Source organism: Canis aureus, chromosome 11 (genome assembly GCF_053574225.1).
Source record: "Canis aureus isolate CA01 chromosome 11, VMU_Caureus_v.1.0, whole genome shotgun sequence".
Taxonomy (NCBI): domain Eukaryota; kingdom Metazoa; phylum Chordata; class Mammalia; order Carnivora; family Canidae; genus Canis; species Canis aureus.
The window spans coordinates 44,664,064-44,680,595 of NC_135621.1; the positions used below are offsets into that span (position 1 = coordinate 44,664,064).

General features: G+C 47.6%; 1 protein-coding gene across 2 annotated transcripts in view; it reads right to left on the minus strand.

Moving 5' to 3' along the window:
• Positions 1–3,681: 3,681 nt before the first annotated feature.
• Positions 3,682–16,532, minus strand: part of NPAS2 (neuronal PAS domain protein 2) — a 158,326-nt gene continuing 145,475 nt past the window's right edge. For both annotated transcript variants that reach the window (XM_077915017.1, XM_077915016.1), the window contains exons 17-21: positions 12,398–12,595; positions 10,187–10,377; positions 9,840–9,932; positions 6,908–7,082; positions 3,682–5,077 (exon numbers count right to left, since the gene is read on the minus strand). In XM_077915017.1, the coding sequence (XP_077771143.1) occupies positions 4,907–5,077; positions 6,908–7,082; positions 9,840–9,932; positions 10,187–10,377; positions 12,398–12,595 (828 nt within the window). In that variant the 3' untranslated portion in view covers positions 3,682–4,906. The remainder of the gene's footprint in view (positions 5,078–6,907; positions 7,083–9,839; positions 9,933–10,186; positions 10,378–12,397; positions 12,596–16,532) is intronic.

Genomic DNA, 16,532 nt, shown 5'->3' on the forward strand with positions numbered 1-16,532 from the left:
GGGGGCCAAGATAGTAGCGGTGGAAACTAGTAGAAAGACAGATCGGGAGGGCCCGAACTAAGGCAGTTGCAGCGGGATTAGAAAGAAGCAAAAGGGTTTTATAGATGCAAGGAGGTAAAAATCACGAGGATTTGGCGAGAGAAGACCAGCGTGGACTCACTACAATTGAGAGGTGTGGGGGCAGGGGTGGAAGACACTAGCAACCTGTCATTAGAGCAGCAGCAAAGGACTTTATTTGAAAATATTCTAAGTAAGAAGGAAGCCAGAGTGGTCAACAAGTTCTAAATGCTGCAGAGTTGGGGGAGGGCTGGGTGGCTCAGCGGCGGAGCGTCTGCCTCTGCAGACTCACATCGGGCCTTCCAGCTTCTCCCTCTGCCTCTCTCTCTGTCTCTCGTGAATAAATGAAATCTTTTTTTTTTTTTTTTTAATGCTACAGAATTCAAGTAAAGCAAAAACTGAGATGTACCCACTAGGTTCTCCAAACAGGAGAGGATCAGTGATTTTAGCAACTTTGACTACTGGAGCGATGGGGAGCGGGAAGCAAGCAGATGAGGGCAGAGTAAGGGAGTATGGGATGGCGGCTTTCCCCCATGCTGTTGCTTGGGGCATGAAGGCTGGGAGAAGACGTAGGGAGGGAACAAAAGGCAAGGGATCTCAGGAAGCACTTGGCAGTTGGGTTGGACAAGTAGCTTAGATCCCATGTGAGAGGTGACATGGACCCCTGAGGACGTGCCCAGAGGGATCATTATAGAGCTTCCGAGAGACCTAATAACTGGTTGTCACCAACCCGGGGATTTTAAGACAGTCACTTGTCTTCTCATGGACCCGTGTCTTCTTTATTCTTGATGAACTCCCTTACTTCCCAGGAGCACACCATTTAGTGGCATAAGACAGGGAAGTTGAGAGTTGTCAACCCTCAAATTTTATTAATACTTTGACCTGTGTGGAATTTCAGGTTGAAAATAATTTCTCCGAAGCGTTTTGAAGGCTTTCTCCATTATCTTCTTTCAGTGTGGTTACTGAGTGTTATGTGTCATCCTTTGTGATCTTATTTTCTCCGAAACATTTTAGGATCTTCTTGTATCTCAAAAGTTGTGAAATTTCAAGCAAATGACCCCTCCAGTGGGAATCGACAAAACGTCCCTCTCGGCTGTGCTGCTTTAAGTAAAAGTGGAACAGACAAATAATAAAAACCATTTGGTTTGAAGGACCGGTTATCATCAGCCTGGCTAGGGCTCTCCTGTTTTAGTCTAGCCTTGCAAGCTCTTCCAGCTTCTTCCCAGCCAAGCCTCCCGGGTCAGGCCAGTCACTGCTGGCCTCCCAGAGACCACCTTTAAGATGAACTTTGTGTTCTTTTTAAGTCACCAGTATTTGTTAGCTGCACTTCTGTCCCATGTCTTTTTACCTTAAAAAGAGACAGGATCTGAATGCTTCCTCTGGGGGCAGCAAGGAAGAAGACCCCAGTCTTGAGGGGGCACAAACCCTAAAGTGCTGGAGGGTCCCTTGGGTCAGATTTGTGCTGGACTAAGCTGGTCCTAAGAAAAGCCACTGGAAGATTTTAAGATGAAGGGGGTGTGGTGGTGCAGAAGGCAGGTGCTAAAGGAAGATGTGTCCAGTAGCAGCATTCCAAAACTCGTATATTCCAAGGTGCATTTCAGCTGCTTCTCATGAGCCAAGACTTTACAGTTTTCCAAAGAAAAAGGTCATGGTTTTTCTGGAAACAAAAAAGGATTGCAAAACAACCTTTTAGTGAGCGAATTAAATGAATCAAAAGCTTAGGAATTAAACTTCCCCTGCTGTTATGTGGGTTTAAAGAAATGTTGCACAATAAAGAGTTTTCTGAGTTTATCCAGATTCTGAACATGTCTAAGATTTAAGCAATGCTGAATTAAATTTAGTAGCCTGCTATACTCCACCCTCTTTCGATGGCTTCCAGCTAGAAAATTCTAGGACAATGAATATGCTGTTTCCATCAAAAATCTTGTTTCACTTAGGAGGATTCTAACAGCCAATTAAAATACAATTACAGAAAGATCAAATTTCTAAACCTTTGAATTTACAAAACAGTTACTATTTTAATCGAGTTTCACACAGATTCTTTTGTGGTGTCTAAATGTGGTGGTGTCTCCTGATTGGATCGGAGCCCCCAAATGTGGGGCGATGATCTGTGGAAGCCAGAGGCATGGATTCGCCTAAGAACAAAAGAGAAGTTTATTGAATAAATGGCAAGGGAGCAACGGGGAGGACAGCAAAGGCGAGGCTGTCTGCAATGAGGTATTGCGTGGAGGCTGTTTCTAGAGAAGGGGAGGAGGTATGGTGATGTATGAAAATTTTCCTTTTTTGGTAAGTAGCCCATTGGTTAATTAGGGCCTTTGGATATTTTGAGGTGGGTCACCTGATGGGCCTGTATTCAGCCAGGAGGTCACTATGCGCCCTTTCTACATTCCACTGCTCAAGACTGTTTGCCTAAAAGCAGCCTCTACATTTTTATTTCAATTTCCTTTTAAGTAAGTTCCATGCCTAACACGGGGTGTGAACTTATGACCTAAAGAGCAAGAGTCACATGCTCCACTGACTGAGTTTGCCAGGCACCTCCAGACCTTTTGTTTTATAAGAGGGGTCAATGGGCTGCCTGGGTGGCTCAGTTGGTTAAGCATCCAGCTCTTGAATTTGGCTCAGGTATGATCTCAGGGTTGTTGGATTGAGTCGGACTTGGGCTCTGTGCTGGGTGTGGAGCCTGCTTGGGATTCTCTTTCACCCTCTCTGCACCCCTTTCCTCTCCCTCTCTTAAATAAATAAATACATGAATAAATAAACAGAGGGTTCATTTCTGGTTCCTTTAAAGAATAAATGGTCCAAATGCATGCAAAACATTTAGACTTACCTTTTTTCTGGAATACAAGTGTGTGAAACAAACTCCTTTTTGATGATATTGTATGTATAGCCTCTCGTGCCATCCAAGAGTGATCCTTGTCATAGAACTTCACAGGGAAGCAGGTAGAAGCACAGAGCTACCGCAATGGAACGAGGAAAAGAACTTTGTTCTCTTGGACCAACACTTGTGGCAAGGCTGTGCTGAGCACCACCATCTCAGTGATTCTCCATCACTGCCAGGGCATCCTCACATCATGGTGATGAAGCCTCGTGGGAAAGTAGGGGGCATGTCTATAGTTGGCAGAAACCTCCTAGATGCTGCTGTTATATCTGCCCCCATCAGCATGTGTGTATACCCCCCCCCCCCATACACATACACGCCCCACATGCATCACTGATCTCTACGTGCTTGCTTGGCAGCTGGAGCCCATGAACTCCAGCCCGGGTGACTTTAATTATGGGCTGGGACTGCTTTGATGCAGAAGGTCTCCGTCATCTCCACAGACTCCCTATGTCTACCAGGCTGGGATGTTTCCAGGAGCTGCTTCTGTTTCTGTTTGTTGTGCTGTCATCTTCACAGTGAACTACTGCTTTTCTCTGGCGCAACTTTTAATCATGCAGGTCAGGGCTGGTGTACATGTTGGAGCTCAAAAAACCTAAGGCCATTACCTGGTTTGTTCATTGCTGGTTTCCACCTTTTCTGTACCTTCAACTATCCTTAGAAACGTCTTGAAATTAAAAAAAAAAATGAAGAAAAGATATATGCATGCATATATAACAAGGGACAGAAACTGCCTCCAGAGGAAATCGTACAAATTTGTTAATTTATTACAAAATGTCCACTCACAGAAAAACACGAGAAAACTTTTATACTTTTATATCTGGGAAAGGAATTGGTGTCTCAGATACAAAATAATTTACACATAATCCATACAATTTTATTTTATATAGAAATAGGTCATTATTACAACAGCTGTACAATTCACTACACTTCGTCTTTTAATTACATAAAATCTCTTCTTTAGAAACATCTCAACATAACAAAACATACAAAAAAAGCAAAGTGCATTTTGAAAAGGACAATCCAATCCTCGGTCTCCTCATGAAAGATCTGTAGAAAGATGCAGCATTCTGACTCAGGGGCCGGCGCCTGCTGGGGTTTCCTTGGGGACCTGGAGTTCCAACGGGCCTGCCTGGCTCGCGACACCTGTTCCTCCCGTTCTGTCTCAACAGAATTCCAGAATATCAGCTGCTGTGATTGTGCTTTGCTTTGAGGCCGCCTCTGCAGTCGCAATCAACGAAGTAAACAGGAACAGTCCAGTGTTATGTTTGGGGGAAACACTAATCACCAGGAAGGGCCGCCTTCCATTAGGTTTCAGGCCAGAGGGCGGGGGTCTGCGGCCTGGTTCTTGCTGACCGGCTCTGCCATCAGATTGGTGGGCTCTTTTTGTTCCCCGCTGTCTCCAAGTGAAGTCACGAGACCTTATTATTTTTAAAACCTGAAAGTGCCTAAGTTATTTCCTCTGTGCAGCTGTGCAAATTAAAACAAAAACAGCCATTTAAAAATAATGAAAAATAATCTTTTTATTCTCTCTCTTCAACAGATCTCTGACCCAGTGCTTCTCGAATGCCAAGGAAAGAGGATCAAGAGAGTGAAGGCCAGCAGCTAGCAGGTGTGGACAGACCACAGCCGGCTAGAGGGACCCGTGCGCTCTCGGGAGGGACGCAGCGAGACGTGCCATCTGCTGAGTAAACTGAGTAACGACACTTACGTGGGGCCCTCGGTTCCTGTCCGAGTCTGGCTGTAGAGTGTGCCCGAGAAACAGAGGCAAGGGAAACACTGCCAGTATCCTGATCACTTTCCACATGCCAGCCACTGCTCTCTGGAGACGGTTAGCTTCCAGGAGTTCTGAAATGTATGCAGTGTGCACAAAAGCCGAGGGTTTAAACTCCTCTCCCCGATTCCTCTGGCCACCCCCATGGTCCGTCCATTGGTTAAAGCTGATTGTGCCTGGGCTGAGGCGCCAGGGCACTACCGGGGTGGCTGCTGGAGGCCCGAGGACTCGGAGAGGCCGCTGACCCTTCGGGGAGGGCGTGGGGGCTGCGGGGGTGGGGGGTAGCCCAGGGTCCCTGGCTGCTGCGAGTAGGTGGAGAGAAGGAGCGAGTCCTGCTGCTCACTGTGCAGAGAGCTTGGTGCCTGTACCTGGAAAGAAAAGATAAAGGCTGTGGGCCTCCCCTCCATGGCTTGGGGAGGGGAGTGTCTCCTGGTGGCAGGACCTTGGGGGTGGGTGCGTGGGGAACAAAGGAGCCCGAAGCCCTGCCAGATGGCTGTGAATTCGGAAGCCAAGCTCTCTGCCAGTGCTGGGGGTTCCTTTGGGCCAGTGGGCCAGGGACCAGGCTTTGGGGTGTGGCTTCCTAAAGGGGTCCCATAATCTATGCATGCCTGTATATTTTGGGATGTGGGACCCTGAGACCACATGCAGATAATTGACAGGCCAGACACCCAACACACATGCAGTCTGCATACTTTTCACCACTGTCCCTGATTCTGTAACTACTCTCAAATATGACCATTGGCCAGCATCTACAGGGGGGACATACTAATTTGAAGTTCAGAAACTTCACTTGGTCACACCCTAACTTTGGAGCTTCAGTCCCATCTCCCAGTATTCCCATCCATGGACTCTCCCCCATCCAAACCACCCAGTGCACCCCAGGCACACCTGCCCCTCCACTCTTGCTGGAGCACTGTCCCTTCCTCTCCATTTACTTCATCCACAGGGCTTTGGCTCTGCAGCAGGTGACCCCGGGACTTTCCCCTACAAAGGCTGCCAGCCTCAGTGCTTTCACTTGGCACTAACCCAGAGCCCAGCCGCTATTTCCCCACACTGCCCCCTGAGGCCAGCGAGAAGGCCCAAATGCTCTGTGTATTCTGAGCCCCATGTCTTGGAGGAACAGGTCCCTGTACACATGTTTGTTGCCAGGGCTGAAGAAAGGCTCAGGAGACCTCTAAGTCTGCCCAGGCCATCCCTGCCTTCTCACTTCACCTGCGCCCATATGAAATCACTTGAGTCCTGCAAAATGACAAGATATGCAAAGCTGATGTCTTGAGTTGACTGCCACTATGCCCGAGGCCATGGAATTTTGAAAAGTGTATCACAGATGGGTTAGCATCTTTGGAATTAAATTGCATTCAAGACCTTCAAAGATGACTCTTTTCATCTTTATCCCACTGTCCTTAAAATGTCTCAGTCGCAACACTCTCCTGTGGCTTTGATGGTGCCCTAGCAGGGTAGGCAGAGTGAAGGAAAAGCCCTGCTCAGCCCTGTGGTAGGGACAGGAGACCAGGGGGGATGTGCAAAAGACAGGGTCAGGGCTGGAGCAGGAAGGGGTGCTCCTGGTATATGTTGGAGGGAAGGCCAGAGGCTGAGCAGACACTTCTGTTGTATCTGAACGCGAGCCCCTGACTCTCACCCTGTCTCCTTCTAACTTATTTGGCACTTCCTTAAAGGAAATAGTCACCACTTGTAAACGTGCGCCACATTTTCCTGGGAAGTCCCGCCTTTGTGCCACATTATTGTATTTATCAAGCAAGTTCAATGAATCTTTAACTAAACATGATTTAATTTGCATTTGTATAAGACTTTGTGTATAAACACACCTACACAGAGTCTGACAAAGACCGTGATTGGTGTCTGATATTTGCTCTCAAAAATATGGACACCATAAAAAAAATTACTTTTTAAAGCTGGATCTTTTGAGCACATAACCATATGAGGCATAATAGCTGGGTCTAAATTTCTCATACCAAATATACCTAGGCTTTGGAAACTGTAAGTATTATAAACTTCATAAATTAGAAAGATTCAAATGCAACTCTGTCTGGAGCTTCTTTCAGAACCAAGGATTAGAACCACTCTGAAAGCCAGGGGGAAAGAAAGGCCGGTCAGGCCTGAGCTGTGGCGTGGGCCCTGTGCCCGAGCGTGTGTGTGTGTGTGTGTGTGTGTGTGTGTGTGTGTGTGGTGGCACCCACCTGCAGGAAGTGCTGTGGCTGCTGCTGGGCCTGTGCGGGCTGCAGGGGTGACTGCCGGGAGGCGGGGAAGCTGGGCTGGGGCACTGCCTGTCCCATCAGCAGGACGGGGGGTGAGGTGCTGCTGCTGGTGGTGCGCATGTCTGTGTTTTGAAACACGGCTTGGCTCTGTGGATACCTGTTTGGTCACATGGGGGAAAGAGAAAACACTTTTAAGAAAGAGGTGTTGATGTGACATCAACAGCACAGGCAACAAAAGGACACACAGACTGGACTTTATCAAAATCAAAATCCTTGGTGCATCAAAGGACATGATCCAGGGATTGAGAAGGCCACCTATGAAAAATATTTGTGAATCATGTATCTAACAAGGGATTGCTATGCAGAATTTTCAAAAAAAAAATCCTACAACTAAAAAACAACAATAAAGTAGCCTGATTTAAAAAATGGGCAGGGGTGCCTGGTTGGCTCAGCAGTGGAGTGTCTGCCTTTGGCTTAGGTTGTGATCCTGGGATCGAGTCCTGCATCAGGCTTCTCGCAGGTAGCCTACTTCTCTCACTGCCTATGTCTCTGCCTCTCATGAATAAATAAAATTAAAAAAAAAAAAGATGGGCAAAAGGTTTGAACATTTCTTTCAAAAAAAAAAAAAAAAAAGATATCAATGGCCAAGGAGCCAAAAAGAAAAAGATGCTTAACATCTTTAGACATTAGGGAACTGCAAATCAAAATCAAAATGAACTATTACTTCATAGCCATTACAATGGCTATCATGAGAAAACAAAAACAAAATAAGTATCGATGAGGATGTGGAGAAATTGCAACCTTTGTAAACTGATAAAAATGTAAAATGGGGGGCACCTGAGTGGCTCAGTTGGTTGAGCATCTGATTGTTGATCTCAGCTCAGGTCATGATCTCAGGGTTGTGAGATGGAGCCCCAAGTCGGGCTCTGTGCTGAGCATGGAGCCTGCTTGGAATTCTCTCTCTGTCCCTGTCTCTTGGCCCCTCCCCACCTCGTGCTCTCTCTCTAAAAAATACGTAAAGAAAAAAAAAAGAAATGTAAAATGGTGCAGCCACTATGGAAAACAGGATGGCAGTCCCTCAAAAAATGAAGCATAGAATTACCATACGATCCAGCAATTCCACTTCTGGGTATATACCCCAGAGAAGATGAAAGCAGGGACTCAAGCAGGTATTTGTACACCCCTTGTTCCTAGCAACATCCTTCACAATAGCCAAAAAGTAGAAGCAACCCAAGTATCCAACGGCGGGTGAATGGATAAGCAAAATATGGTATATACCTCTGATGGAATATTACTCAGTCTTAAAAAGGAAGTCAATTCTGACACACGCTAGAGCATGGATGAACCTTGAGGACATTACACCGAGTGGAGTAAGCCAATCCCAAAGGACAAATACTGCGAGACTCTTAGATGAGATTCTTAGAGGAGTCGGATTCATAAGAGAAAGCAGACTGTGGGGCTGGAGGGTAGAGGGAACGGGGCGTTAGCGTGTAATGCGTGCGGTTCAGGGTTTCTGCTTCAGAAGATGAAGACAGCGGTGATGGCTAATGCCACCGACCTGTACACATGAAGATGGTTAAAATGGTAAAATCTCTGTTACGTACATATTTTACCACAATTAAGCAAATTAAAAAAGAACAGAGGTGTTGATGATCATGGGCCATGAACGAGAGGCAGAGGAAGGCCATTCAGGAAAGCTCTGGAGGAGTGCAGACTAGGAACAGATGTTTCAAGACACTATAGAGAAGTCCATTTTGCGTTATACCTTTGGAAATGTCATTTCTCTCTGTGCCATTTGTAACAAGATGGGGCACTAGGTCATCTCTCCAAGAGACGGCAGAGGAGATAGGGAGGGTAGAAATTGTTGGGTTGACCAACAATGGCAGTTAGAGTTCCAGAGCAAAGAATTCCTTTTTTTTTTTTTTTTTTTTGCCTAGTTCACTGCATTTGAAGCATCTCTGGCAAAGACGTAACCAGGTTCTTTGTGTAACGGAGAGCACCGTCAGAGATCGCTAGGCGGCCTCCCAAAGCGCACATTCCCTGTCGCCCCCACGGGGTTTTCATCGGGGTTAAATTAAATGCTACAGGTACAGGCCCCGGCCCCTCAGTGACCTTCTGCTGCTTCTATTTTTGCTGGTTGAAGGCGGACCCAGGAGGAAGTGCGTCTAGGGGCCTGTCCCGGGGGTGGCTGCAAGGCCTCTGCACGGGGGCGTGCCGGGCCTCATTAGGTGCCACTGTCCCAGCGAACTTCTGACACGCGCTCAACCGGTGTTTATACAAGAAAGACGTCGGTGAGACAGCTCTACTTCGGCCTCACGTCAAAGAGCCAGAAACTATCTTCCAGTAGCTTCTCTAGTATTCGCTGCTGTATCTTCCAGCACTGGTTGTGCCGAGTAATGAAAGTAATAGGGGAGCAAAGCTGCTTCTGGACTTGGGGGCTGCAAGCGGCCAAGAGTCCAGGGAAAGGAGAAGGTCACATGTCTGGGAGGAGAGGAGGACCCACATGTGCAGGGGGTCACACTCGGTGGCTCGGCGCCAGAACCACAGAGCCAGCCAGCTCTCAGATGGAGCCACGGGAGGGCCCTGGGGAAGGGGACCAGGCTCCGTTTACCTGGGGTATCACCAAGGAGGAAGGACCCCTAAGACGTCTGCAGAGGACGGCGGGGGATGTACTGAACTGCTCCCTCCAGCTCCTGTTCTAAGCATGGACGGCTGACACACAGTGCGGTCTTCTCCAGTGGGAGGGGGAAGAAGAGCTCCGGGGGTGTCCTTGCAAAGGGCGTGGGCACACTTTGACCTTGCCTTTAGCGCGCCGCGCACCAGAAGCGCCGCGGGTCCGGGCGATGGGCGCCCCGCCAGCCCGAGCGCGCTCAGTGCGGCTCTCTGCCTCCTCCCTCCACCCGGGGCCACCTACTTGACTTGCCGTCCAGTCCTGCTGACCTCTGAGGGCTGCCTCGCGTCACAGGACCCAGGCATCATGGGCTGGATGGGCTGGCTCAGCAGCAGCCTTGCAGCAGCGGGGAGATAAACGGGAAACTTGAATCAGCGCCAACCGTAGCCCGCCCAGGGCAGCACCTGCCCGTCCCCGCCGCACCCGCTCTGCTCCCAGAGGGCGGGGGGGCGGCCCTCCGAGCCCCCACCTCTCGCCACTTTGTTGGCTGGGATCCCTGAGCTCTGCCTCCACCCTCAGCAGCGGGGAGGCCCAAGTGGTCACCGCGAAGCCGCCCCCCGGCCGCCTTTTAGACAAGGGCCTCTCTGTACCTGAGCTGCCGATCGTGGCTGAAGTCTGGGCTGGGCTGGCACTGGCTGCCGTCCTGGGAGGCAGAAGCGAGCGTGGTCAGGCTCAGAGCCGGCGGGAGCGCGGCCGCGGCGCTGCTGAACTGGGGCGCCAGGGTGCTCACCGAGTGGCCGCTGCCCTGCATCATCTGTGAGCTTCTCATTGGCCGCGGGCCCTGGAGCAATGGGGTTAATGAGAAAGGTAAAATTTCGACTCCGCTCTGGACTCACCTCTCCAGGAACCCTCCCCAGAAGCCCATTCTTCTACCCACCTTAGCCCTTCCTCTAACTTAAAACACACCTTTTTAAAAACTCTTCTGATCTTGTGACTGTTTTCTTTCTTTTTCTTTTTTTTTTTTTAAGATTTTATTTATTTATTCATGACAGATGCACAGAGAGAGGCAGAGACACAGGCAGAGGGAGAAGCAGGCCCCATGCGGGGAGCCCGTTGTGGGACTCGATCCCGGGACTCCAGGATCACGCCCTGGGCTGAAGGCAGGCGCTAAACCGCTGAGCCACCCAGGGATCCCCTTGTGACTGTTTTCCATTGGATCATAAGCACCTCAAGGATTCTTTAAATCCCGTGGGCCCAGAACAGTGTCAGGCTCTCAGCAGGCAAGGGCAATGTGCATTGAGCTCAACTACCTTCTGCTTCACCAGTTCCACTCCAGACACGTGGACCTCCTTGCTGTTTCTCTCCAAGTCACCAGGACTACACTTGCCTCGGGGCCTTTGCACTGGCTGATCCCTCCACATGGAATGCTCTTCCCCCTAATACCAGTATGGTTCATTCTCTCATCCCCTCAGGTCCTTGCTCAAATATTACCTTCTCAAAGAGAAGGCCACTTTATTCTTTTTCTTTCTTTCTTTCTTTCTTTCTTTCTTTCTTTCTTTCTTTCTTTCTTCCTTCCTTCCTTCCTTCCTTCCTTCCTTCCTTCCTTCCTTCCTTCCTTTTCTTTCTTTGAAGGCCACCTATTTAAAACTCCAGCCCATCCCCCACCTTGACCAGTGTCCCTGCATCACCATTTGGCAGGTGGTCATCTTCACTAGTTTGCCTCTCTCTCTCTCCTGACTTGGATCAGAGATGCCTTTTTTTCTTTTTTCTCCTTTTCTCTTTTGTTCACTGCTGTCCCTCAGTGCTTAGAACTTAGTGCTACTAGCATGTGGTGAGCATTCAACAAATACTTGTTGAGTGAAATCATAAACGAATGAGGGCACGGGCTTGGACTTTTGCTTCTTGGGTTTTCCACTGTTTCGCTGACTGTCCATTCATACGATGGTGCCATGGTGTGTTAACTCTCTGAGCGTCTATGGAATCTTTCAATGTTAGTGTAGGTCCTGCCTCAGCTTTTTCTTTCCCAGATTCTTTTTGGCTATCCTCATTAATTTTTCTCTTGACCTTTAGAAGCAAAAGGCTGCGTTTTAAAGAAAAAAACCCTTAAGTCTGGGTGAAGATGGGCCAAACTCTGAAATGTGTACTTTTTCTGCATTTCGTTGTACATTATCTATTTACACACCCAGTGGCCCTGTGGGACTAGACGCTCCTTGGAGTCAAGACCGGCCTTCTTCATCTCTGTGAACCCATGGTTACATATGCCAGTAGGAGGCTTCAGGAGAGGCCATATCTTGCCTTCCAACCTTTGATCTTCCAGAAGTAGGAGCTTAGGACTTCTGAATTCCATTCAAGTGCCATTTATTGGCCAGTGACTGTCAGATTGCCAGGTCACTGGTGGCTCGTAGGACGTGGTAATGGCTATGAGGGAATATGGCTTGGGGGGAATCTGGGGGACTGGGAGGGGCATGCTGGCCCCAGTGAAGGGGCAGTGAGCAGAAGTGGATAGCCTGTGTTCTCACACTGGTTAAAACCAGGAGCAGATGAGGCCTGAGGACACACATGGGGATATATGGCTGTCAGTGTGAGTGTCTGGGTGTCCACATCTCCCTCCAAGCCTGGTCAGGATCAAAGCTGAATGTTTCAGGGGCAGGATACCTTTGAGGTATTTTAACATATTAACAAGACACAGGAGGAAACTAGTACAACGTGGGGCTTTGAAGTGACTTAGAATAAGGGAAGGAAAACCCTTCCCCACCATAATCCAGCCCTGGTCCCAGAGGGATGGCTCGGTAGGTGTCCGGTTCAGGGAGACTGCAGGACTCCAGTGCCCAGGGTCTGTGTGTGAAGGCGAGCACACTCACCTGGGTTGATATCACACTGGATTCTCTGAGCAGGTGCTGGTTGGCCACCTGGGCAGAGGCCATCTGCCCTGGAAGTTGAGGGCTGGCCACGAGCTGGGACTGGGAGCTGGGGGCCGACCTCTGTTGGAGTTGCTGTGGAGCCTCGGGCCGCGGGGCGCTGCTGAAGCTCAGGGAGCCAGCTGGCTGCTGCAGAAACATCTGGAAGCAGAACAGGAGTGCCTTTAAGGTGGGGATCACCTCCCCTCACTTTCAGGGGTTTGCCCTTGCACCTCAAAGTGTCTGCACCTTCTTCATATTCTCTATCCACGGCAAGAGGTCAGCTTTCTTGCTCTCTGACCTGCCTGGGAAGAAGTCATTCACTCAACATGGGGACATGAGGTGCTGTGATTCTACAAGCACAGGGCAAGGGCCCTGGAGATGGAGCAGTGGGTTGGCAGGACACTGACCCTGGCATCAAGAATGTTACAGGCCAGTGATAGAGGTTTAATAGTATGAGAGATGCTTAGACCCGGATGACTTATAAAAAACTTAACATACTTGCATAGAGTCTGGGCTGGCTTATCAGTTCCTTACAAGGAGAGAGAAATATCCCGTGAATGGAATGCACGGTGGCAGAGGGTGGGCTAACTTGTGCCACAGGCTGCACCATCCTGGCAGCAGGACCAGGCCACTGACCCAGGTGTGAACCCACATTGTGGTTGGTATCTTCAACCCGGTTAATTAGGTGACTCCCATTAATTGGGTGACTCTGCATCCCCAGGAAGGCAGATGTGATACATTAGCCTGGCAATCTTCATTAGAAAGGCTTAAGAGAATTTGATCAAGTTTATAGAATGAGGGTTTATGAGAATCTTGATCTACTTCATTTGTAAGTTTGGTGTATTTGATTTTTTAAGATTTTTATTTATTTATTCATGAGAAACACACACACACTGAAGCAGAGACACAGGCAGAGGGAGAAGCAGACTCCCCGAGGGGAGCCTGATGCAGGATTTGATCCCAGGACCCCAGGATCACGCCCTGAGCCAAAGGCAGATGCTCACCCTCTGAGCCACCCAGGCATCCCCGGTGTATTTGGTTTAAAGAAATTGGTTAAGTGCTTACAAAGATTTCACTTCTTAAGTTTACATGTCTGCCATGTTAGGCACATGAAATGTTTGAAGGATTTAGATATAATGAACTTGCAGATTAATGGCTTTTGTAGATAATGCTGATTATTTACAATCTGTTAAATTTATAAATTAATGGAACATAAATAAAAAAGTAAAAGCACTGTTACTTTTAGGCCAAATTAGTAGATTTGTAAATAAAATGTAATCTGTAAATTGACTCTAAAGGCTTAAGAAGAACAACTTTAATACTTTTTATCATAATTTAAACCTAAGATCAGCTCTTTCAACCAAAGGTCCTGTGGGCATTGAAAACTAACATTATCTAATATATTGAATTCTTGCCAAGCAGCAAGAATCTAGGCCTTCTAGGCCTGGTGCTTTGAGCTCTTCAGGAGGGAGGCCCTCTTCCTTCCAGCATCTGGGGTTTTAACCCCCCTTCCCGTACTCAGCTCAGTACCACTTCCAAACCAGCACAGAACGGACATGCTGACACCTCCGAGTGACAGAGTGATCATGGAAAGGCAGGGGTAGAACCACACCAAGCAGACACTTGCAGGAGCTCTTCAGGATCAGTCACTTCAAGCGTGTGCCTCATGGGTGAGGTTGAGCTGCCTCCCAGAGGCCCGAGTTGGGTGGGGGCTGACTTGGACCAGGTTCCCACCTGGTGCCCTTCCCACCACCTCCCCCACCCCCAGATCTCCCTCCTGTCCAGTCACACCCCCCCCACCTCCATCAGAGAAGTTTTGCGTGAGAGCTCTTTGTCACTTTAGAAGTTAAGAAGAATTTTCTGGGTATCCATCATCACAGATTCTGTTGGGGGATTGACACTTTATGGGTTCCCAGCTACCTATTATAATATGGCTTATTTATAACACACATGGTGACCTACATTTCACCACTTCAGCAAAAACTCAACACTCAAATTACATAACATACATTTTTCTGGTAGGGTACAATTTACCTTCTGATTAGATTTCAAGTAAATGCAACCTTTATTTATGACAGGCAGTATAACGTAGCTTCAAACACAGCTTAGTTCAGATGCCAACCCCACCATGTGCTACTGGTGTGACCTTGGGCAATTTTCATGGCTTTTCAAAGCTTTAGTTTCCTCATTAATAAAACACTGACATCAACAACACATATCTCTTAAAGGATTAAATGAGATTTATTCTGAGACATAGGGCTCAATCAATGTTAATGACGATATTTAAAATGAAAAAAGGAGCTCTTCGTTCCCTTGCCTCTTAGGGCATAGAGAAACTGTCTAAGAGATAAATGAATTAAATGAATGAATGAATGAATGAATGAATGAATAAATAAATGACACTTTTGCTCAGAGAAGGGCAAATTATTTCTGCTCATGTTATGTCAGAGACTGCTGGGTTTGCTACTTTGTCTCACTGATGTGTGCCTTCTGAGGGTAGAAGGCATCCTCTACCTTTGCTGCCTATCTCTGTATTCCCACAGTGCCTAGCCAAGAGCTGGATACATAATGGGTGTCTGCCAGTGGAGGGATGGATGAAGGGACAGAAGGAAGGGTGGGTGGGTGCATGGACGGAAGGATGGATGGAAGGACAGATGGATGCATAGGTGGATAGGTGGAAAGAAGGAATGATGGGTGAATAGATGGATGGATGGATTGATGGAAGAAAGGAGAGAAAGATGGATGATTGAAAGAAGTAATCAAGGGGCACCTGGGGGGCTCAGCGGTTGAGCCTTTGGCTCAGGTCGTGATCCCAGGGTCCTGGGATCAAGCCTGCATCAGGCTACCCTGAAGGGAGCCTGCTTCTCCTCGCTCTGCCTGTGTCTCTGCCTCTCCCTCTGCGTCTCTCATGAATAAATTAATAAAATCTTTTAAAAAAAAAAAGGAAACAACTAATAAAGGAACTCAAATGCTGTTGCTACAGGTGCCCTTCCGGGCATTTCTTTGAGTAGCCAGTAGAGGGCGCACATACTCTCAAAAAGAGAGCAAGTGGCATCCTTCTCTGGACTGCAGGGGGTGACAACAGCCTTTCCCCAGAACAGCTCTCCCAAGTGGCTCCCTTCATGACTCCACCAAGGAGCAAACACCAACAGCCTTAGAGGACTTCTCCCTCATAACCCCTTCTTTATATTTTTCCCCCAGTCGTACTCAGCAAGCATCACATGCACACATAGGCTCAATGAAAGTTCCAGGGCACTGAAGTCAAGTAGGAAAGTCCACCAACATTTGGGTAAAGGATTTTGTGGGGGGCAATCCTGGTTTGCTGTTGTGCGTATCCATGCCTCTGATTTATCCACAATAATGTAGGATTTTATGGCTTAGGAACATGACTTCTTAAAAGTCACCGGGGTCAACATCATACAAAGTTTGAGAAAAACAGTTTCCACATTTAAAGAGAAAAAGTTATTAGAGGAAAAAAAAAAAGCTTCTAATTTTTATGAATAAACCAATCTTATCCTCACATGTGGTTTTTCATTATTCTAATCTACTTTTACCAATACTTACTTATCACAGGACATCTTAGAAATACACAAAATAGAGGCATAATTAAACCCCACATATTATCATTAGGTTTCAACAATTATCAACGTTTTGCCATTCTTATTTAATCTCTCCTCCCCACTCCTACCTTTCTGGGGGAAGGGGTGGAGTAATTTTTATTTGCTTGTTCTTTATGCTTAAACCATGCAGTTTTTTTTTTTAAAAAAACGAGTATTGCATTTTAGTTAAACATTTTGGGATGTATTTCTTTAAATCTGTAAACTTGTAAAACTATAAGAAGGCAGACTGCTGGAGGAACCGTTCTCTGGTTGGACTATCTGTGGATTTCCATGTTCTTTGGAAAATCCCACTGCAAAGATAAGGTCACAAGAACGAAAACAGGGAAGGAACACACTGGAGGTTTTGATTTCCACATCAACCCTTACAAAACTCAGGTGCCCTGTTGGAATATATACTTCGGGGGGAAACAGAATGCATTGGTCACGAGGGAAAAAAAATAAGACTTCTTCATAAAAAGGAGTGAAAGAGATAACCT